At 40.1% G+C, this 24,310-nt stretch overlaps 1 protein-coding gene across 7 annotated transcripts in view; it reads left to right on the top strand.

Annotated features, from left to right (window-relative positions):
* trpm3 (transient receptor potential cation channel, subfamily M, member 3) overlaps nucleotides 1–13,460 on the top strand; it is a 147,409-nt gene extending 133,949 nt beyond the window's left edge. For 4 of the 7 annotated variants that reach the window (XM_051950767.1, XM_051950766.1, XM_051950769.1 and 1 more), the window contains exons 19-26: nucleotides 674–802; nucleotides 1,466–1,717; nucleotides 2,756–2,930; nucleotides 3,470–3,598; nucleotides 5,231–5,381; nucleotides 6,120–6,313; nucleotides 7,056–7,188; nucleotides 7,745–13,460. In XM_051950767.1, the coding sequence (XP_051806727.1) occupies nucleotides 674–802; nucleotides 1,466–1,717; nucleotides 2,756–2,930; nucleotides 3,470–3,598; nucleotides 5,231–5,381; nucleotides 6,120–6,313; nucleotides 7,056–7,188; nucleotides 7,745–9,368 (2,787 nt within the window). In that variant the 3' untranslated portion in view covers nucleotides 9,369–13,460. The remainder of the gene's footprint in view (nucleotides 1–673; nucleotides 803–1,465; nucleotides 1,718–2,755; nucleotides 2,931–3,469; nucleotides 3,599–5,230; nucleotides 5,382–6,119; nucleotides 6,314–7,055; nucleotides 7,189–7,744) is intronic. The other 3 variants (XM_051950770.1, XM_051950768.1, XM_051950771.1) reach the window with 1 other exon arrangement.
* Nucleotides 13,461–24,310: the final 10,850 nt, after the last annotated feature.

The raw sequence follows: 24,310 nt of genomic DNA, 5'->3' as shown, positions 1-24,310 counted from the left end.
ATTTTTATTCATACCTGTCACCTGCTCTAGAGTGCAGTCAAAGTCATTGTACAAACCGACTGCACATGTGGGACTGAATGAGAGCAGTCTCTGTCACACATTATTAAAATCACTTTACCTGGTTACATTTGAGGAATGCTTGATTTGCAGTCAGAAAACAACTGTTCAGAGTTTGTTTGTTACTACTTTAAAAAAGAAAGCGGGAAACTGTACACTGTTTCGAAGCACGCATGCAGCGTTTATGTAATTGCTCTCACTGCCAGAAGGGGGAGAGAAAAGTTACACACTGCAGGTTCAAATATGTTAGCGTTTGTTGTTGCTCTAAGTTAATGGCACTGGATAGCACTCCAAATCTGTTTAGATAAGGAAAATTGTAAGCACAGTGTGCATGGATTTAAACTGATACAGCTACAGGTAACACATAATGAATCTATTATCAGATCTTGAAAACTGCATTCAAATGAGGTGTAATGAGGGTCAGCCCGTCAGTAATAAGTGTTTAATTTGAACAGATAAACACAAAAATTCTTTTTACTGCAGCCCTTTGAGCAATTTTTTTCTACAGAAAAAGAACTAAACAGTTTGCTAATGTATATACAAGCACACAAATATACGCACAAAACTATACAAATGATCCTACTGAGAAATAATCCATGTTGTATTCTCTATGCAGATGGCTTACGTGGGCTACCTGATGCTGTTTAACTACATTGTCCTGGTCAAGATGGACCTGTGGCCTTCTCCTCAGGAGTGGATCGTCATCGCTTACATCTTCACCAACGGCATTGAGAAGATGAGAGAGGTACATCAGATCCTAGCTGTGACTGCAGCTGTGTACCGTAATTGCGGAAATGTGTTGAAAATAATCAGCAGTCCTTCTCCGTAGTGAGCTGAAAACACAGAGCATGTCACCATAATGTCACCTACGGTTAAATTCAGTGAGTTCTGCAGTTGGGGGACAGAGGATAAGCATTACATCCATATCATCAAACAGCTCATAACAGGGAAAATATTGATGGAGCAATGGAGAGGAAGCAAAGAGCACATCAAAGAGGGAGACAGAGGTAGTGGATGAGCGGTGGAGATGAAGGCAGGATATGGAGGTAGGAAAACAAAGACAGAAAAAGAGTAAAAGGAAAAGTAAATAGAAAATACGTGGCCTTATAATACGTTCAGCCTCACTCTGTGGCTTTGTTTGTACTGTAACTGTATGAAATGCATTAATCATTGTGTCACATCGTTTGCAGCTGCACTACAATCCCTCCACAGACATGTGGTAGCTTCTCTGATGGGTGAACTCATACTGCCCTCTTGTGGTAGCCATAACAAAATGCATCTCTATTTACTTTTCAGGGTCACTTTTCCCACATTTTTACCCTTAAATTTCTGTATTCATGAGCACCACTTTCCATCATTTCTGCATTTGAGCGTCTTCCTTCCATTTGTCTATTAATTTCCCTTCTAGATCCTGATGTCAGAGCCGGGGAAGCTGTTACAGAAGGTTAAGGTGTGGCTTCAGGAGTACTGGAACATCACAGACCTCATGGCCATCCTCATATTCTCTGTTGGCATGGTTCTGCGTCTCCAGGAGCCACCGCTCATGAGCTATGGGCGGGTCATCTACTGCGTCAACATCATCTATTGGTACATTCGGCTGCTCGACATCTTCGGAGTCAACAAATACCTAGGTCCCTATGTGATGATGATTGGCAAGATGGTGAGAAGAGGCAGGGGTGGTTTGACTCTGTGTGTGTGTCTGGTGTTCTGTCTTTTCTATCTGCAGTACCGCTCATATTTTTCACCCTCCATTCTTCATTTATATCTGTTCACCGTCTGATTTTGCTCAACATGACCCATACTGATTGTAATAACCCGCTGATTTCCATGATTACAAAGGTTTTACGCGGAGGTGATATGCAAGCCCAGGTTTTAATGGAGCTTGTGCGCCTCTTAATCATATTGTTTGATCTCAAGCACCGCAGGATCAGAGCCTCCGATACATACATGAAGACACAAGTGGAGGGGGGGATCAAAGAGCCAAATCTGTTATCTATCTGATGCTCAACGCTCTTTGACATGAGCTGTGTAGCACTGGACACAGACTCTTTGATATGAAAATCAGCTGTTAGTTAGAGAGAGGGGGAGAGGTTTTGGATTGGCATTAAATGATTTAGTCAACTAATTGGCATATGTGGTGCTGCAGCAACATATGCAGGTCAGAGAAGAAAGGCAAAAACACATTTTGCATTGAACAAAACAGCATTCTTCCAAAAGTGGTGTTCCTTCTTATTTCTGCCCATATAGTTTGTAGAGTACCTTGTGATTTTTTTTAGGTATTTAACATGACTATCCTTCCAAATTGATTTTTAAAATATTGGCTCTATCTGCAATAGCTTTCATGTCTCCAGTCTGACAATGAGCGACAGTCTCACACTGTAGGCTACTGTAGAATAAATGAGCCCAGAGGGAGGATGCGCTGTAACCTCCTTAATCTAAGATGAGACGAAATTAAATACATTTTAAGCTTTCATTTGCAAAAAATGAAATGAAATTTTAATTGACCAACTAAGACTGCACACTGCAAGGAATAGTATTCAAAAATGCAAAGAACCTGCTCTTCCCCGGCTTTGCCTCATTATTTCCTTTCGTTAATATTCTTACCAGCTACTCCACCTTTTTTTACCCTTCTTCTCAAACCACTCAGCATTTCCCTTCGCTCTTTAACAATCCTCCTCTGTCTCCCTCCTTCTGTCAGATGATCGACATGATGTATTTTGTGATCATCATGTTGGTGGTGCTGATGAGTTTTGGGGTGGCACGTCAGGCCATCCTCAACCCTAACGAAGACCCGTCCTGGATGCTAGCTAGGAACATCTTCTTCATGCCTTACTGGATGATCTACGGAGAGGTGTTTGCTGACCAGATTGACCGTAAGTTCAGGGCCAGAGTGTGAAATGAACACTGAATATATAATTAGTTTATGTTGATTCAGGGGAGAACTGTTCCTGACTCTGAGGAGAGAAGCAAGTAGCTTGACCAGAAACACACTTATCTCAAAGCAGCCATTCCTAAACTACTTGAAATATTATTTGAAGATGTCTTTTTGTGACACATATATATTAAAAACAACAAATTACACCTTCAGTTAGATTGTTTATGAGTTGGGGACACCACCATGTTTGCATAATCTTTCCTACATGAGGACATTAATGTGTACTGTCAGTTTGTCTTGATCTTTTCTGTCTCTACATTATTTTAATAACACATAGACAGAGTGACATTTAGACTCAATAAATCAAAAAAATAGACTGTGAGAAGTGTCTGTGAGAAAATGTCCTGAGAGTGAGAGTGTATTTGTGTGCTGTTCTGTTGTCTATTTGTATGGTAGTATATCTGATGGTGTGTACAGAATGTGAGGAGTGGCCCAAAGAGAAGAGATCTGAAATAATGTTTTCATTCTTTGTTTCAGATATGCATAGTAGGAAGTTACAGCACAGGCTGAATGAAAAACTCTGGCTGGTCGAAAATTACTTTCGAACTCACGGAACCTGGCGTAATAATGGTCCATCCCACACTGCCCAGTGCAGTCAAAATCCCAGTAAATCTATAGATATAGACCTCAATTTAACCACATCTACCTCTCCCACCTCTCCTTCATCATCCTCACATTGCCACCATGTCATGCCCACTCCTGCCCACTACAGGCCACATGAGAAAAAAGCGTGCATGCGACTCCACGCTCTATGAGGCTAAAGTTGTGCTCATGTGTTGGTGTCTTGGGTCAGCTACTGGATATCATATTTCTGTAAATGTGAGCAGTTAAAGATGGGCTGAAGTGATTGAAAGCCTGATTATATGAGACGATCTACCATCTCCAAACCCTTTTATTGAAACAACCAGTAGCTTGACCTGAGGCCATGTCCTGTAAGCAACTTTACCCTGACTAATTTTAACACTGGTTGACAAATGGCACTGTTACATGGCAGTATCACTTTTCAAATGTGTTTTAGTATTTTTATGGTCTTAGTTTTTGGTCAGCTGTCACATCAAGAGGAACTATCAAAGCTGTAACGTTTGATATTCCGTTGATGTTTCCTCCCCTCGTTTTGTTACTTGACTTTAGATGATTTTCATTTGAAGACGTGAGCCTGCCATGGTAACACCGTCCGTCACATGAACCATATCACCCTCCCTTTACGCCGGCTCAGCTTCTCACTGGAGCAAGTGCAACATTGCCAAAATATCTCAACCATGTTATAGCAAGCATTTAGCATGACTAAGCACTGAAATTTAAACATCAGTATCCCTCTATGCAGAAATAAAACGCAAGCATACACACATCCACACCAGAACGTATCTATTAGCCACCTTTCATCATCTGTAATCTGTTTTTTCACGTGGTTCAGTTGTCAGAGTTTTTAAATCCAAATTTATTGATGGTTAAAAAAAAAAAATAGAAAAATTACTTCAGTTCTCTGTCTTTGGGCTGCATTGTGTGTAAAAATAAAAATAATTGAACAATCGAAGCAATGATGAGCATGATAAGATGAATCTCAAAGGCAAACAAACCAAGAACAAATGCTGAATGTTCCCCTGATAAGCCACAGCAACTGAACCATCACAGATGGAAAAAACATACTATGTATCCTAAATACATTTCAAATGATTCAGAGCAATCAGCCATTGCGGAATGAAGCTATGGCTCACATGTGTGACAATATATTTTAAACACTGACTGCGTGTTTAAATATATTGTAAACACAAATTGTGATGACACATGACAATTGTGCTTCTTTTGTGTATTCTTTTTTGTCAGATGTACATTTCTGAACATGAGCCCCTACCATTATAGCTTCCACTCTTTCCAATCCCTTCTTTTATAGAAGAAGCATAAAAGCAAATTATGCTTCTTGTTTGTTTGCAAAATATGTATGCATTTTGTTTGGTATTTTCAGGTCTGCTTGTCTCTTTGTTGTTGTTGTTGTGGTCTTCTACTCAATGTACAGTACGTCTTTGAATGTTTTATGCTTTGTTTATATATAATTTGCTTTTTGTTTTATTTGTCTTGACAATATATGTTCCGTTCATGACTTGTGTCCGCATGTATTTCAAATTTGTCATGCATCCAACTTTTCCACTTAAATATTTTTAATGATGGATGGAATGTAAAGACATAATGTCCCTTGTATTAACTTGTATGTGTGTCTATTGATTTTGTGGCGCTGTGCAGCTCCCTGTGGGCAGAACATCACGTTAGACGACGGGGTGGTGGTGGCCCAGCCTCCCTGTAAGACGGGTGCTTGGATTGTCCCAGCGATCATGGCTTGCTATTTGTTGGTGGCCAACATCCTGCTGGTCAACCTCCTCATAGCTGTGTTCAAGTACGTAAACTCCCCAGCTTTTCCACTTGACACTTCAGGACATAAAACACGCTTATTTTGTCATCATGATGATAAAAATCATTCCTCTTTGTCTTCCAACGCTGACAAAAGTAGAATTACCAAGAAGTGGGTGCATCAATATAGCAGTATTAAGTGTAATCCGTTTAAAACAAGTGCAGATGTAACGACCTTTGAGGATTTTGCTGAGTGTTTTCCATGTATGTGCATGACAGAGAGAAAAGAGAGAAGTGATGTTAGTTTCTGTGTGAGCTGCTGATAAGCCACACGCATTAGAGGCGGGTAGCAGATTGTATTAACACAATGGGATGGTGCTTCTTCCACAGTGACATAATCATGCTAATGATCCGTCATTGTGCCTCTGTGTAATCCATGCAGCAAGGCCAATCATCCTCTTCTTTGCATTTGTCAGTGTAATTACCAAAAAGTGCACAATGGAATAAACAAGAGTTAAATTGAAGGTTTAATCAAATTACATATTGCAGCAAACACTAGCTGGCTTTTGCATTGGTTTCTCTACGTTATCTCCACATATTCTCAGTGTCTGAACTCAGCTCAGCAGCGCTGCAGCATGCAAACTAAAGGGAGTCAGCTCATTAATCGAAAAATGATAGAAAAGTATCTGCTGTGTCACTGATGACTTGCCTCAGTTTATTTTAGCCTTCAGTGGATATAATATTTCTCGGCTGGTGTGACTTCTCTGTCTGTAATTGTCCATAGCAATACATTCTTCGAGGTGAAGTCCATCTCCAACCAGGTATGGAAGTTCCAGCGCTACCAGCTCATTATGACCTTCCATGAACGCCCAGTCCTTCCTCCACCCCTCATCATCTTCAGTCACATAACTATGGTCCTCAAGCATCTGTGTTGTCGCTGGCGCAAGCATGATGATGACGAGAGGGACTATGGCCTGAGTGAGTGGCAGATATATATTTAAGGCATTATGGAGGATGTTTTTTTTGTTTAATTTGTCTGATTCACATAAAATGAATATACTGACCTTTAGTGGACTTGTATGTATGGTTTCTAAAAAAATAAAAAATTTTAAAAAATAACTGTGGACATGGCAGGACCTGATAAACATCAGCCAATCAATGCGCTCGGACCGAGGCGTTTGGTTTGCTCCCTTTCCTGTCAATCAAAAATCTTCCGGCTCAGGCCTAGTTACGTAGATTACGTACGCCTTGGACTTATGTGTTTTGGGTATGTGTTGCTTTGGTATAGCTTTGTACTTAGCTGGCGACTTGTTTTGCTCATCTTTTTTTGCATAATGGCAGATAAAGATCCAGGGGGACCCAGCCGTAAAAGACAACTTTACGAGTGCTACGCAAGTTTCTGGAGGGGGGCGTTTCTTCGTAAATGTTAAGAGGGGGGAGGTTAGAAGGGGGTGAGGGAGAGGTTGTATGTGCGCATGCGTATGCTGTGTTCAAAGTCGTAGGAAATTAAATCTCCTCTAATGCCTTTAACAAGCCTGAGAAAGTCAGCATGGACTCAATCGTGTAAACAGCGGTGTTTTTAGAGTTGTAATTTATTCATGTCATGCAAATATTTGTTCAAATTCAGTTTCAGTGATATGATGAACAGAAATCTGCTATGTTTGCTGTTAGTATAATGTGACACTGTAACATTAACAATCTCAAACCCTTTGACCCACAGAGCTTTTCATCACAGAGGATGAGCTGAAGAAAGTCCATGATTTCGAGGAGCAATGTATTGAAGAGTACTTCAGAGAGAAAGATGACAGATTTCACTCCTCTAATGATGAGAGAATCAGAGTCACTTCTGAAAGGTCAGACACTTGGCTAAACTGAAAATGATGTCTCTATGCTATTTCCATCCTTCCTTTTCTATGTTGGCCAAGAGAGCCAAACACGCTGCAGCTTGAGAAAGCAGAGGCAAAGAGAGAAGACAGACTCACAAATCTGAAAACATTGCAATAAAACTGTATTTACAATTTTATTGCAAATGCAGAAAACAGCAGAACATTTGGAAATTCTGTAGTCTAGCAGGTGGTGAAAAAAGAAATAGTGCTAAAAAGGACTATGAAAATGGTTCCTGGGACGCCAATTACTGAGTGTTGCTCGCTATTTTTAAGACTTGAACTGCATGCAATATGAAGTGGAATGCTAGTGTTGACATAAAAAGCTGCCCATAAAAGTATCGGTAGCCTTGACATTCTAATTATAATTTTAAATTTGTATTTTTTTAACACCAACTTCCTTTGTGTGTGCTCAGTATTTTTTTTTTCCTTGGAAGCAGTGCAACAACATTAACATTTCTCCCCTGCTGTTCTTCTCTATCTAATGCTTTTATTGTCTTTTGTCTCCTGCTTGTCTTTCTATCAGGGTGGAGAACATGGCAATGCGTTTGGAGGAAGTCAATGAGAGGGAACACTTCATGAAGGCATCACTGCAGACTGTTGATATCCGTCTGGCCCAAATGGAGGAGCTTATTGGACGAATTGCTGTTGCGTTGGAGCGTGTGACGGGTGTTGAACGCGGGGAGGTCAACAAAGTGCGTTCTCGGACTTCATCTGACTGCACGGACTCTGCATACATTATCCGCCAGGCTGAGTGCCCAGAAGCAGCATATATCCTCCGTCAAAGCAGCTTTAATAGCACAGAGGGGAACGCCTACCGTCTGCAGGAGGCACTGGAGGGGCCAGCTGAGGGCTCCATGTCCCCTCCTTCTCCTACTGGCATGGCTACACGGACAAGGAGCCACTCATTTTATGTTGGTGGTGGTCGTGGTGCTGAACGTGCAAGTGGTGCTGAACGAGCTGAAAGCTTCTTCAAAGAGCGCTCCCTGAGTCTTCACCGAGCCAACAGCTCACAATCTGTGTCCTCAGCTGCTGCCCCCAAGGAGTCTAAGCCCCTCCCACTCGCGACACTGTCGGTCTCCCAGCAGCACCGTCCATCATCATGTATTGATATCTATGTCTCAACATCTGAGGAGGTGGGGCCAGCAGAGGTCTTTCTGGATCCTCTCCGTGTGATCCCACCACTCCAGAGGGACTCCTCGCTGCAGTCAGATACCATGGAGACGGTGCTGCCTGGAGGCCGGGATTTCAGCAGCGCCGCAACCAGTGGTTTGGGCGACAGACACTCGGAGGGCGGTGCAGGCAGCAGTGGAACAGCTGGAGCTATGTTTGATGACAGCGCAGCTGCTGATTTGTCATTGTGCTCAGCACACCTCTTACCAGACACCACCTTACCTCCTTGGGATATGGAACCATCCCCGCCTCCTTCAGCAGGGCTGCTCGAGCGATCTAAGAGCAGCCGCTACCTCTCTACAGCAGGCACAGGATTCCTGGATGAGCCTCCTCTGGTCAAGTCCCACAGCCTCATGTTCACACCAAGAGGCTGCTATGGAGGACTGGGGGGGGCAGGAGTCCAGGTAAAGGCTGCAGAGTACACCAGCATCACTGACTGCATCGATATACGCTGTGTCTCATCTCCATACACCCCTATAGAACGCTCAAACTCACCTGGAGGTTCCACCTCGTTCCCCTTTGATAAGCCGTCAGACATTGGTTCCTCTCACCCGGAGAGAGAAGCAGAGCTTAGTCATACAGAGTCTGATCCAGAGGACCCTGAGGACCTGATGCCAGCCCCAGATACCCCTCGCCTAGGGGGCCTTGGCGGGCCCAGTGGAGCCCCTCTCTGCTCCCCCTTCTCCAGGCTGGAGCGAGCAAACAGCTGCTCTTCAGACGACTCCCATCCTTCCCTCACGCTGGCCCCTCCGCATCGGAAGAGCCTGTCGGTGAGTGAGAGGATGGAGAGGGGACCGGGTCTGGGGGCAGACAGGGGGCCTGGGCCTGGAGGGCGGGGTCTGGCAGGACCCAGAAACCCCTTCCTCAGGAGCAAGTCTGGAGCAAGGCCTGAGACGGCCAAGACTGACAACCTCTCCATGAGAAAGTTGGCTACTCCGTCAGCTTTCCGAAGCTTTGATAGGCAAAACTATACGTGACATGGACATGTCAGTGCACTCACACATTGTTAGGACCAGGAAGGAAAACTGAGAGGGCCAAGGGCAAGAGAGAAAGCAGGGTGAAGCTGCCCATAGATGCTGATGTGAACCAGATCTACATTTTTTAACTTAAAGTTTTAGGACAGAAAAGATTTTCATAGTCAGTGTTGAAGGGCAGCTACACCCTGAATCATGAATCAGAGGGGAAAGGGATGGAAGATAAAGGGGTCCTTCTGTACACCAGTCAAAACAAAGAGCTATGAATCTAGACTAGTTTTTACCTCTTGTAGCTAAGTAACTCTCAATGGGGTGTTATGGCAATGGAAGGTGTATTTGTACTGTATGTCTTCCACCCACCACCTTTACATCAAGTAGACATCTGTCACTGTTACATCACATATCAGTCACGCTAGTCAGACAAAGTATACTGTTACTCCTAGCTGCATTATATGGTAGACGCTGTCGACTCTGAGAGACTAAGAGAGAGGAAGAAGACAGTCACCTCATATTGTCATTTTGTCTTAGCATAGAGTCATTGCTGTTGCAGAGCCTTTGCTTCAAATACGTTTTCCTCTCTTCATATAATCCTAACTCCAATTTGTAAGACCCCAGCATTAGCAGGCAGAAAGACGTTAACATTTCTGGCTGCATCATAAAGGAATTATTAAGTGTTTGATTTAACTGCACTTCAAATGATATCTGTAACATGGCAACAACTTACCTCTGGATACACAACACACACTTTTCAAGTAATCAATACTTAGTTTTTTAAGGAAATATAATATCAAGTGTCTTTCATATACATATTGTAGCATCAGAGATTAAATCCCATACGTTTTAAAATAAAATACAACTTACAGGAACCTGTATTTATCAGTTTAGTTCGAAACAAAAGGCAGCGTTTGAACACACTCTAGTCAAAAAGTCATTACTCTATCATGCATCTCCGGTCAGCCAGTGCTTGAAAGCATACGTCTGTATCAAGGGAGTGAGGGAAGCCACTGCTTTGAAGCCCAATGCATAAGAAAGGAACTATCATATAAGAGGGGATGATGACATGCATATATATGATCACTGAAACCCTACATATCACTAGGAGACAAGCTTCAGTTCACACCTGATCCCAGAGAGCTTTTACAAGAGCAGTTGCAAAATATTGGGACAAGAGGGCGCTATGAGCCAGTGTCAGAAACAATGCTTGCTGGGCGAGCCTGATGTGAACTCTCTCTGCCTGCACCAGACACCAAAAATCTTTCCACTTAATGAATAGTTGCTGTCTCGTAGCCCCGCCCTCCTCCGTTGGATGTTTTGGCAGTGGTATTATTTTGCAATGGTTTTACATCCACCACAACTAATGGATCCGTCCTTCATCTACTACATAAATGTCTTTCATTTGTTATTTCGCTTTTCTTCTCTTTTTTTTTATGGTATTCAAAGCAAACCACTGCAAAAAGAGACTTCAAAGGAAAGTAATTGCTCGATGACTAAGCCAATTATAAATTATATAAAGGTCACTGAGAGCTCCTAAAGAAAGAGCTCATTTGTGAGTCAACTCTAGAAAAGCGGTCAAGCATAGGCATCCTAGCTGAGATTTAAGAAAGGCGTGCATTTTAAGTGACATGAATGAAGAAATATGGGATTATAATAAAAAAAATCAAAGCCAGATCAGTGTTTTAAAATGTTTTCTTTTGTTTTTCATTGTAATGGAAGAAGTCCGAAGGAGAGGACGATGTCTTTCTCTGATAGCCTTGTAAAAATAAGAATAGGAGAAATTAATAGAATTCTTACTGATTTTTATTGTTTGTTTTATATTTTCTCACTCTTCCAACTCAATTTAATCATGTTGCATTTATTTTGAAATTGATCCTATTTATTGACATTTTCTTGCTCATTATTGATAATTACAGTAAATGCCTGTTTGAATTACAAGATTAATATTTATATCTTCTCAGTGATATTTTTGTCGAATTTTAAGTATTTTCTAATTAAGCTTTTAAATTTAATAAAAGAAGACCATCTACATGCACTAAATAATGATGTATTATATTATTTATTGAATATAGAACTGTCTGATATACTGTACATTTCGATCATATTTAAAGTATTTAAAGTAGATTTTATTGTATGTTTTATCAAGCAGCTTATGAGAATTTTCTAATGTTGACAAGGCAATACACAGTTGCCAGTATACCAAACTTAGGGTGCCTTTTGGGCATGGGTGGAATATGTGGGGACTGAAGTGGCTCAAAAAATCTGTGAAATTTCTCATCTTTGTCTTCTCTATCCGTAGAGGCCAAATACCAGTGATTATTTTCTGTCGTTATTGGTCGACTGTATCATTGCTTGTATGGGCATTTATTTGAAATCACCAAAACACATACACTACCAATCAAAAGTTTGGACACACTTTCTCACTCATTTCTTGCCCCAATGCCACGAGATCTCATTAAAAATAGTAGTTTCTTAGCTTAAGAGAAATTATATTTGAAGGGCAGACCTGATACCTAAGTGGTTTGGGAGAACGCTACACGGCCACATTTACTCTGAGCAGCGAATCGATGACTCTAAAGCTTAGCTGGAGATTGCTTGCTGTTTGTTATTCGCTGGTTCTCGCTCTTATTTATTTTGTCTTCATTCCACCGTTCCCCTTAAAAGAAAGGCAAAAATGGCCAAAAATAAATCTTTAAAAAAGGGAAAATATCTATTTGCACGTGAAACTGAGACATAAGGATGAGGATGTAGCATCACCAGACAGCTTTTGTCGGACAAATTGGAAAGTAAAAGACTTCAGCAGCGTGTTGTAGATGCAATACATGCAAAAGATCATATTTGCGCATATTTTTTTGATAAATATGTAAACTACAGTCTGGTGAAGAGATGAAAAGTTGACCCCAGGTCAGTGCTCAGGGACAATATTACCCCAGTGATGCAAGGCAGAAAGTATATCATGGAGGCTTGGTGGATTGAAAGAAAGAGAATGAAAGCAAAGCAAGAAAGATATGAGTCTGTCTTGAGCAGAAGCCTTCCACTATAATCACTGTGCTTTATGAGTCTAACCCACAATCTTCGGGGATCATAGGAAAGCTATATATTTTGTGTTTCAATGTCTTTGGAAATGGCAATAGTATATGAATGAATGTCTTCATACCTGATAGACTTGTTCACCCAGAGAAGTTTAAATTTCCATTTTTTTCAGTTCATGGAGGACTGTGTTTGACCCTTACATTCTGAACCAAACCTAACTTTGTCAAACCAAATGGAAATAAGCTGAGTGGACCTACTTGACCTTGCTTAGCTGTGACAGACAGCACTACCCAAGCAAGGGTCAGACAGCTCAAGTCAGTTTTTCATAATGAAGTATGTAAAGCGATGCCTGTGTTGGACTGAAAGTTTAGACCCCATTATTTGGCTTATTGTAACAGGAAATTGAAATATTCTTTTAGAATTTCTTTATCCTTACAGTAAGGAGTATATGAGACAGCATACATGCCCGTGGCGTGTATAAACTCCTATGTACTTGATTCTGAAATGGTTTTGTGATATGTTGACATGACTGTGGTAAAAGGTGCCAATATGAGGTGTGCGTGTGTGCATACGTGCGTATAACTTGCGTGTGAACCCAGACCTGTAGATGCCACTAAGAACAGGGAGGCATGCCAACACAACACAACCCAATAGAATCTCAGTGTATAGTATTTTTTAAATATTTTCCTACACTATATCTTACAGTTTGGAGGAATCATGAGCATATTATGATAATCAACAGATTTGCTTCCTTCCTATGAAACCTGTGACTCGTTGTCAAAAGAGAGTTTCATGCACATGTTTTTTCTGCAATAATTGCTGATGTTGTTCAACTGAAAGGGACCTGTCCCTCTACTGGTCACACTTTATTTGATGTCCTTTAAATGCATGCAGTTCTTCCACTCAGCGTGTACAGAGATGACCTGTAATGATGACTGCGAGAAAGATAGAGAGAGATTATAATATGAAATAAAAGTAGTGAGTATTTGGATGCAAATACAAATCTGTATTCTTAAATGTGAATAGGATCATGTCTGGCATGCATTGTTAAATAAACAATTAAATAGATTGGTACCCTGAGTCATGTCTGTTTTTACTTCACCTGGGTCTTTAGCCAGTAAGTGACAAAAACATGTGAGCAATGTATGCAACATCACACGTGCATGTTGAGTCCTGTTTTGTCTGTTTAGCTGTTCAAGAATAACATAGTATGGCCTGTAGTTCATAGTATAGCATGTCAGCAAAAAAACAGATTATTATGTGGTTCAAAAAGCACAAAATGATAGGATATTGCCTAAAATTGACATGTATGATATGTGGTTCAAAAAAATGTCATAGTGCAGCATATTGTCAAAATAGTATTTTAGTCAAGAAAACATCAGAGTATAATATGTGGTCTAAAAATGCCATATAATAATAGTTCATTGCACAATAATAGTATAGTATTTTTTAAAACTGTTCAAATTCTTACAATATGTTGCTAAAAAAACAACAAAAAAACTAAAACAAAAAAATGTCATAGTTTGCATGTTGTTATAAAAACATGAGAGTTTATCCTTTGGTCCACAAAACATTATGTCCTGGCTGTCTGAAGTAGGTGAGGAGCAAGACAAAAACAGTCCAAACGCTGGTTTCCAGAGGGTTAGACGAGTATTTATTTGAAAGAGTAAGTTTACAACAACACAATATGTGAGGGGGTTAAAAGCAAATGGGTGCTAGTAAAATAAAAATAAATATATAGAACTAAAAGTGAGCTTCATGTTGACATTGATGGGCATTCCGACCAGGAACAAAGCAAAAGATCATCGATACAAAAAAACTCTTCCTGTTCACCTCTTAAAACCCAAAAATACACCGCAGTAGCACCCTAAACTAAAACTATCAATGGGTTCCTGTTTTCCTTTCTGAACAGTTCAAAGGTCCCTCTCTATCTCCCCACACATCCACCAACCACTGGAACACATCTCCAAAGTTCTGCTGAAGCTCAGCTTCCGCTTAGAAGAAGTGCCTCAAGATGAAGGAGCCTTTTAAGAGGCAGCTGGCATCATGATTGGACTGTACTTTGGTCTGATCCAATCCAGCTTCAGCTCCAGAGACGGCAGGCAGGACGAGTCAACGGAGGCTGGGTGGACGAAGGCATGCAGCTGAGTACAATCCAGAAAACAACAAAGGAGAGCAGCGGCCCAGGGCCAGAACAAACAGAGTAGCATAGTATGTCTCTAAGAAAACATCATAGTATAGCCTTTGGGATGAAAAAAACGCCATCATATACATCGTATATTGCACAAATAACCAGTCAAAGTAAAGAGACATACATTGTTGAATTGTAGTAATTGTGGGCTGACTGATTGACTGATTATCAGTATTTTATTTTTTAGTGATTTATGGTAATAAATAAATTTATAAATGGTGCTACTTTGGCTCTGAACCTTTCCTGTGGTCGCTCTGTCTTCTGGAGTGATTTGATTGGTTATACGTCACGAATAAAACTCCTTTAACTTAACATCTGGAAACAAAACAAAAACATATCAGCAAAGATTTCTGTTAGAGTTTGTGTTCTTCTAAATTTAACTCCAAGATTTTAAATACTTTCACTTACTGCAAATGAATATCTCCTCCAAATGTCTCTCTAATAATCATTATCAGCCTTAAAAACCCACAAAACACCCCTCTATACTCAACCACACTTAGTACAGTCCGGTTCCCCCTTCTATAAATCTGCTTGGAATCTTCCACTTCCTGTATGTTAAAGCGGCCTTCTACCTGGACAGGTTTTGTTGGAGCTCATGTAACAAACATTTTGGATAACTGTACTTTAATATGGATGGATGACACTGAATTAGAGTGTGTTTTAATGAGACTGAGTTCAGATGTGTAGCTCTGTCATTAAACAGGAAATTATTTCTCAGAATTCACAGAGAAAAGTCTGAAATGTTTGCTAGGTTAGGATCTCTTGAGTTGCTTGTTGTTCAAATATCTTGCTTGAGGTGCTGAAGCTCAGAAGTCTGAGATGTTGTTCAAAATAAGCTCATTCTTAAGTCTTATCTGAACTGTCCTATTTTGTTTGAACTTTCCCTAAAATTAGGAGTTAATGACAGAGCAGCACATCCAGACTCAGTCTCATTTATGTAGAGATTAAACTTCAGTGTCATTCATTGATGTTAAAGTGCAGTTTTTCAAATGTTTGTTGCACATGCTCGCTACCAAACCAGTCCAGGTGGAAGACGATGTGAAGAGAAGCTCCAGAGGATGAATATCACACATTTACGTTGGAAATAAATGTCCTTTTATTAGACATTTTCATGCAAAAGTTTGATTTTCCTTTAATGAAGTTCAAATCTTTGAGTGTTTTGTTGATGTTGGTTTCTAAATGTTTTTTGACACTCAGCCCCAAAGATTAAAACCTTTTACAGCTCACAAGTTGCAACAGTTCACACATTAAAAAGTATCTTTCTGACTAAACTTAGGGGCCATTTACACAAGGATGCTTGCAGGTAAAAACGTCAAAATATATCAACAAAACACCCTATCGTTCATACGAGGATGGCGTTTTGGGGGCTTAAAAACGCAAAGATTTGAAACCGGCCTCCAGAGTGGAAAAGTTGAAAACTCTCCGCCGTTACGTTTCCGACTAAACAGCAAAACGCAAAACTTTGCCGAGATCTGACCACGTCGCGTACGTGATTACGTCACATACGTGCACCGGTGCTTTGGTTTGCCAGTCGGTACAAGGAAGTAAACAAAGATGTGTGATTATTTCCATCCTTCATACCTTCAAGCAACTCTGGCAGCTCTATGTACACTACAGGAGTCGTACCAACAAACGTGCAGAATCTGTACTGATTCCATTCATGAACATTTACCGCGGCGGAGATCCGAAAAGGGAGATAGTACGCATGCGCGTAGACATGGCGGAGTTTTATTACGGCGCCACCCAGCTGCTTGGCATGCATATCCAATCGAATTCTATACGCAGATTTCCTTCAAAACTGTTCGTCTAAACGTGAAATGACAAGACGCCACTTTTGCGTTTTCTGTTAAGATGGTCCTCGTATAAACGTAGCCTAAGATAAAAAGTGAAAAACAGCCTGATTCCTGCACCATGAATATAAATCTTTTTGGTTTTTATGACAGTAAACTGAATATATTTGGGTTTGACATTTTAGAAACCAAGGGGGGAGGCCGCCACCCACCTCCCTGCCTACTCTCCACCCTGACTCTGCCTTGGCTCCACCCATGTGGTCACTTGGAAACTACAATGACAAAGGGACGACGAAATCATATTTTTTATCTAATCTGTAGCTCAGTGAGTTAAGGGTTTACTTATGGAGCTTCAAGTTGCTGGTTCAAGACTAGACCCTCCTTAAATTTTTTTGAAAAACTTAGATATAGACAAAAAGAAAAATGCCAGTGGTGGGTCTTGAATCTGCTACCTTCCACTTAGTAGTCTCTCTTCTTACTCCCTGAGCTGCTCACTCAGAGACTAATTCTTCTTTTTTTTGCGCATTTATCATCTATTTTTTGTCATTTTCGAGTTTGTTTTTTTTAACTCGAGTCTCGTCTCGACCGTTTTTCTCAGGAAGTTGGACTTCAGTCTTTGTGGTTGAACCCTCAGTTCCAAGACTTTCCAAAACCTCCCGAGTCCTCAGGACCTTAGCTTTCACACAGTCTGAGGGCTGAAATTTTCTAAGTCCCACAGTAGATCTCTGTTAGATTTAACTTTCAGACAGTCCAAGAACTAATATCTTCTAAGTTCCTGAGTAGTTTTCTGTCAGTTTGAACCTTTCGACAGTCTGAGGGCTGAAGATTTAAAAGTTTCTCAGTACGTCTCTGTTAGTTTGAACTTTCTGGTTAACAGAAGCCTTAAAACTTGTGATCATGAGTCTTGATTTCACATTTAGATCATCCATCTGAGTTCTTCTCAGACCTTCACCTGTGGGTTCTTTAGAAATCCTGAACAAACTTTGATTCTCTTCTTTGAACAGTAAAGTTTGTGGAGATCAGAAGGTAACATTAGTTTGATCGATGTCTTCAACTATTAGTAGACTTTATCTGGAAAGCAGTTTTATGAAATGAGTTCTTAGTAAATCTGTCCACAATCAAACCAAGGACAAAGAAAGAGGAAATGTTTGAAGAAAGAACTTGATGTTTTCATTTCAGACTAGAAAACACTTTCAGACCTTTATCTGTTTTTGCTCTTTTTGATCGTTTTATTGTCTCTTCTGTTTAATTTGATCTTCTAAAGTCTAACTGGTGTCTTTTCAAATGTTTTGTCTTTAGTTTGATTCTGCTTAAATGTTAAGTTTTGCTCTTTTCTCACCTTTTATTCTTTTCTGATGTCTGATTTTGAAATGTTTTGCGTTTTTAATGTTAATTGTTTTTTCAAATGTTTTATCAGCTCGTTTGAAAAATTTCCTTTTCTTTCCCAATGTTTAATTATTGATTAAATTTTTGTTAAGGTTTTTCTTTTTAAATGTTTTATCACCTTTTAATGTTTTTTTTTAAATGCTTTATTTTATTTTCCGGGTTTATTCCTATTTCAAGTTTTATTGTCTTTAAGATTTAATTTTCTAATTAAACATTTAATTTTTTAATTAAATGTTTTCTTTTTAAAGATTTAATAATCTAATTAAATATTTTGTATTTTTAATGTTTAATATTCTCTTTGTTTAATTGTATTTTAAATGTTTAATTATCTAAGATATTTGATCTTTAATGTTTAATATTTTTATTAAAAAATGTTTAATTTCATAATTTCATGTTTTGTATCTTGTTTAATTAACTAAACATATTGTCTGTTTAATGTAATTTATTGTATTTAATGTTTAATTTTTTTAAAAGTCTTATTGTATTAAATGCTTTTTCCTTTGATTTAATTGCTTTTTTAGTGTAATTCATTTCTTTAATTTTTTACTGTCAAGATTTTAACCCCAACCTTAAAAATGAAACAAACCCTTAAATCACAATGAAAATACTTCTGTTGTCACAATCATGAGTTAGTCAGTTATTCAGTTTAACTTTATTTGTTCAGCACCTTTCACAGAGATGACAAAACTAAACAAGCAAAGAGGGAAAAGAAACTATGACTACAACTCAAAAACATTTTTTTAAAAATGATTTAACATGGTAATAAAATATATTGTGTCCAGGGGATGGAGGGAGTTTATTGGAGTCTTCTTGGGCACGCATAGTAAATCATTTAATATCTAAACTTGATATTCAGTCTAAGGAAACTGCAGAGCGACAGAAGAACCAACAATATCTCCTGTTTTCTCCTTTAATGAGTCAACTCTTCTGGTGCTTTCAGACCAAAGAACTACAGACCTTTCACAACCTGCTCAAACTCTTGTACAGGACCTCACCACATGGGTCAAGAAGGTTTCCTTCTCATTTCTACTCTGAAGCTCACCACCTCCTGCTCAAACTGCTGACAAATGTTTCTGCTGCTCCAAAGTCTGGTCTCCAGAACTTCCTAAAAACTCTCAAAGTCTCTTCTGCTGCAGGTTGCTTTGTAGAACTGTGACAGAAACCCTCACTAAACCACATGGAGGGGCTTCAAGATAGTCATCCAAATGAAACCATACAAAAACCAAATTAGCACAACCCAAACACTAAAGTCTCCTGCAGCCTACCAGGTAACCTCTTTAAACAGAATCAGGACAGGAACTCTTACCTTCTGGACAACCAACATTGGTTCACAAACAAGAATACAGAATGTGTCTGACCAAAAACCTCTAAAGACTCACTACAGCCAAGATAAAGACACAACTCAGCTGCACCAAATCCACTAATCACTGCACACATTAACACCATGTGCTAACTGTGGCTAAAGAACCACATTTACCAAGACAACTATCCAGTACAAAGCCCTAAAACTCACCAAGAAACACATTAAAGATGATTTTACTGCTGGAAGCTGCAAGCCAATACCTAAAGAACAAACTAAAGCAACAGAGCCAAACTCAGTTCAGTGAAGAGAAGCAGAGGAAATGTTTTACTGCAGACATAAAGCAGGAAGACACTGAGCTGCTCAGGTGTTCCTGATAACACCAAGCAGCCACCTGGACAGCCAATAGGAACACAGCTTACTGGAAGTCCAGAGGGCTGGCTTAGTGAAGGAAATTTAGTTTAAAGTTGAAGCAGAAAGTTAACAAAGAAAGTTGAAAACCACCTTCTGATACCTGAAATCTCTGAGTTTTCACACAAAGAACACCTGAACATGTCAAACTGGTTCCATAGTAGAACCATCACTGTAAAAACGTCATAGTATGGTGTGTTGCTCAAAAAACGTTATCACCCGGCTGTCTAGAGTTGCCGAGGAGTGACAAAAACAGGACAACGCTGGTTTCCAGGGGGTTAGGCGGGTATTTATTTGAAAGAGTAAGTTTACAACAACACAACATGTGAGCAGAAAAATCACAATATCTGTCTTTAGTTCAGCTGAAAATATTAGTTTTTGTCCTTTTTCATGGACCAAACTTTTCAGGAAGTAGATGAAGAATAATTAAAGCTCTCATGTAGAAATCCAACTTATTTTGAATCCTTGTGGAGAGTTTAGTCTTAGAGTTTGTAAAGCTGTTGAGTCACATGGATATTTTTTGACATTTCATAACTGAGTCCTGAAATAAAATTGCAGTTGTGGATTTCTGTCATTTAGTCAAGATTAAATAAAATTTTATTTTATTTATATAGCACCAATTGCAGTCAAATTGTCTCAAGACATTTTACAGAACCCATATGCCTGACCCCCAGAGCAAGCCCAAAGGCAACAGTGGCAAGAAAAACACCCTTTTAACAGGGAAAAAAACCTCGAGCAGAACCCGGCTCTTTATGTGGGGGGACCCATCTAATCTGCCTGCTGGCCGGGCGGGTTGAGAGGGACAGAAGAGGTAGAGAAGTAGAGGAAGAGAGGTGGAAAGGTAGAAAGGTAGAGTAATAGAGGTAGAGAGGGGTAGAATACAGATCCATGATGAGTAGGATCTTCACGTGGCTGGAGAACCCGGTGAAATTTGAGAAGTCTCATGATGGTAATAACACCCTGGACACAGAGATCGTCCCAAAGACTGACCACAAGAAGGATGAGGAGGAGACTCACATCCTCATTGTGGAGGGCTTCCTGCTTTACACCTACAGGCCTTTGATGGATGTGCTAAACCAACATTACTTTGTTTCCATCCCATATGAAGAATGCAAAAAGAGGAGGTGCTCTAGGAAGTACACGGTGCCAGACCCCCTCGGCCTGTTCGATGGCCACATCTGGCCCATGTACCTACAACACAAGAACATCTGCTCATTTCATTTTCATTTTATTTATTTCAAACATGTAATTAATAACATTCAATTCATGTATCACAAAAAACAATTAATAGTCCATCATGCTACTCATATAACGCGTAAGAGGAAAAAACAAACTTCAACATGTTCGAAACAGAGTGGGAAGAAGTTAAACTTAAACTGTGAAAGATTATTGAGAGCAGCTTTTTGTGATTTCTATGCAGAACACTATGATGTTTGCTGAGATGTGCACTATTAAATGACTTAAGAATATGGAGTATTGTTTCTGTTTATTATTGTTCTTAGGTTTACTATGGAGTGCTACTTACTGTATTTTATTATATTTTAAAATTTACATTACTGAACAGAAATTAAAGATTATTTTACCACAGATCAAGGGTACAGATTGTTGTTGTTCACTGTGTATTGGGTAGTACTCATTTTTATTTAGACTGATTAGCATACAGAACCCTATGATGTTTATGGTTTATAGCTGAGAACTAGTTGCTAAAAGTACAGAATATTATTTCTTATTTCAGGTGTGACAATTGTCAGTAAACATTCTAAGAAGTGGAAGTTGGCAGGGTTGTATATAGTGCTGTTCTTGCACAATATTTGTCACTTAAATGCTCTCAGAATACTTTTCTTACTTTTTCTTCTTCTTACTAGTTTTACATAACAGGCAGATGCTGCAGCTAATGATGTTGTAATTCAAATAAAGGAGGAAACAAGTCCATCATAATTTGAATGTTAACAGTCCAAAAGGAAAATGTCATATACAGCTTTCCTGTTGGGTTAAAGAGTCAAAAAATAAAAATAAAAACTTGAAAAACACTTTGTAAAAGGGAGAGGATGGTTGCAGCTTTCATTTTTTCTTACAATTGCCCCCCCTCACCCAAAAAAAAAATCTCTGTTGTAACCCCCCCCCACTAAAATTAATCTGGATCCGCCCCTGTGCATGGTCCCAGTGATTCATTCCCGTGTGGCTAATTGATTACTTCATGTTCTGTTTTGTGGCTTTGCATGCGCTCACATGGTTACTGGCCCAACCATGCAGGCTTCCCGTTGTTGTTGAGTCTGTCCTGTCAGTGTGCAGCGCTGTGTGTCTGACAGAAGACGCCCTTGGACCAGGTCTTCCAGTCTGTCCTGCTGCTGGATGTGGAGGGGCGTGCGCGCTCCGGACAGCGGGCCAACGGAGGTGCGTTGCGCATGTAGAACAGAACATTTTGTTTTGTCCAGAGATTAAGCACGTGCCCCCCACCCCCTCCTTCTCTTACATCACGCGTTCAAAAACAAGGCTAAGCTTGGCCAAAACCAGCGTCTCATGTCGGCACAACAACTTGACCCAGATACGCCGTGCACTCATGAACTCTTGCACTTTAGCGTGAAGGGAAGTAACAGCAGTGGCAGCCGAGGAAGCGCCTCCTCTTCCACGGAAATGTTTACCGGGCTCCGCTGAAGGAGAAGGAGGAGAAGGAGGGCAGCTGTTATCTGTACAAGTCAACGTGTCCGCCCAAGACCCTAGTTTCACCCAGATTTTTTTTTCCTGGAAATTTGCGGGTTCTGCCACCGATTCGAGAAAAGGTGGGGGCGGAGTTCCAGTGTGGGGCCATTCTGGAATAGGACAGAAAGTCCGGGCAGCGCTTCAGTCTGTGCCGCACAAACAGGAACTTTGTGTTGTTGTTCGTGCATTCGTCCTGAGCTTTTCCTCCTAAACAGTTTGTTTCTTATATTATGCGAGTAATGCACACACAAATTACTGAATCTGCTCTGAAGTAGTGTCTCATTGCTGCAGTGCAGAGAGGACCTGCCCTCAACTGTCGAGGATATTTTTGCAGTTGCTCAGGAGAGGCGTGGCCCTCCCCGCTATACCTGAAACACAACCACATTGTTACTGTCCTGCAGCATTAAATGTACACAATAGTGTCAGCATACACCATTGTGTGTCTGTTAACAAAGCACAGACGCAAAGGACTTCACTTTACTCGGATCACGAGCCACGGAAATGCTCTAAAACGCCGCCATGTGTGGGTTCTTCTACTCATACAAACAGCCCCAGGGCAGAGCATGTAGCCAAGAAAGGTCTACAAAGTTTCTACTAAGTGAAACTGTCTGGAGGCGGCATTGCTCAATCCCAACCTCGCCAAAGCTGTATAGGATTTTCTAGGAACTTCGGGCGTGCATGAACCACCCACTACACGGGAAACACTCCTTTTTTAAACAGGGGGAGTCTCATTACACTTTAAAGTGACTGGCTGCATTAAAGTCTTTTGCAGAGAGCATTATGACCATGCCCATCATCGCTTTTCTTTTCTGTGTTGAAGCACAGAGGAAAGAAAACTGCAGCTTTGTTGGTTAAATAAAAAGGAATAATTGCTGGACAGGATTATGAAACACTTTGCGCATAACAAAATACAGAAAGTGGGAATAACTGCAGAATTACTGCAGAGCTCCCCATTCCAGTCAACAGTCCTGAATATATTTTTTGATGTGTCTTTGTATAAAATTGTCTTTATTTCTCAAGGCAAACTTTCTTAATATTTAAACCTTTTAAAATGTAACTTACACATACCCTGCAGTAGTAAAGGTATTATGGCATGCCATAATGATATAAACTGACAGACCTCATAACATTTAATGTACATGTTTGTGTCTGCAGCAAGGAAGCAAGTTTTATTAGTATTAAGCATAGTATGCAGGTTTTGAGTTGCTATAGATGATGCATGCAGTGCTGATTAAATATTTTTGTTGACAAAGCAGTAAAGTAAATGGAAAAAGTTCTGCATTCATTGTGGGACCAGTTGACCGTTTGAGCTCATTTTACATCTTTATGTGCTCATTCTTTGTATATTTTCTTGTTGAAATCACAGGATAGACAAAACCCCGCGAGCTATTGTACAAGTGAGTTTGCCTTGGCATCGAAGAGTTCAAGTGTAGCTTTGAGGACAGTGGAGTTGTGTGCTAATTTCAGATCATACCGTGGTTGTGAAACCGGGACACAAAGTGAAACCTGTCTGCAGCTATAAAGCATAATGGGCCACAGCGACTGGGTTGGTTTACAGCTAAGAAACAAAACACTTTCTGTATCTTGATCTGCCAGCACTTGCTACAGAAAGTTGTAAACATGTTGCTGTGCATGATAGGATATTAGAAAAAAAAGGGCCTGGAAACAGGTGTCTTTAAGCACATGGCTTCCTTTCTCACATTTCAGATGCTTGATTACTATACATGGATTTCTCAGTAGACTCAACAAAATATAAAAGGACCAGTCAGTGGAGAAATAGTGTCAATGCATCAGAAAAAAGGAGTGGACGATACCACTTTTAAAACACTAAATACAGACAATAAAATCTGAATTAGTATTTTCTAATGCTGCTGTTTAGACTCTTATTAAACTGCTTCAGAACTGTGTTTTTAAATTTAAAAAATTCTTATCACTTGATTAGTACAGGATTAAGCATCAGTGTAATTGCTCTACACTTCGAACTGCAACTTCCAAACCAATCTTGCATTTTGACTCCCATATTTCCCACTCACATTTACTTCCTGAACGTTCCACAGGTCTGTTCCCGCCCGCTCTCCACCAATCCCAGCCTGTGATTGGTCAGTCGCTTCATCGATCACTCCGCTGAATAGGCGATTCC

This window comes from Acanthochromis polyacanthus, chromosome 7 (genome assembly GCF_021347895.1).
Source record: "Acanthochromis polyacanthus isolate Apoly-LR-REF ecotype Palm Island chromosome 7, KAUST_Apoly_ChrSc, whole genome shotgun sequence".
NCBI lineage: Eukaryota > Metazoa > Chordata > Actinopteri > Pomacentridae > Acanthochromis > Acanthochromis polyacanthus.
This window is presented reverse-complemented; position numbering and strand designations above follow the sequence as displayed.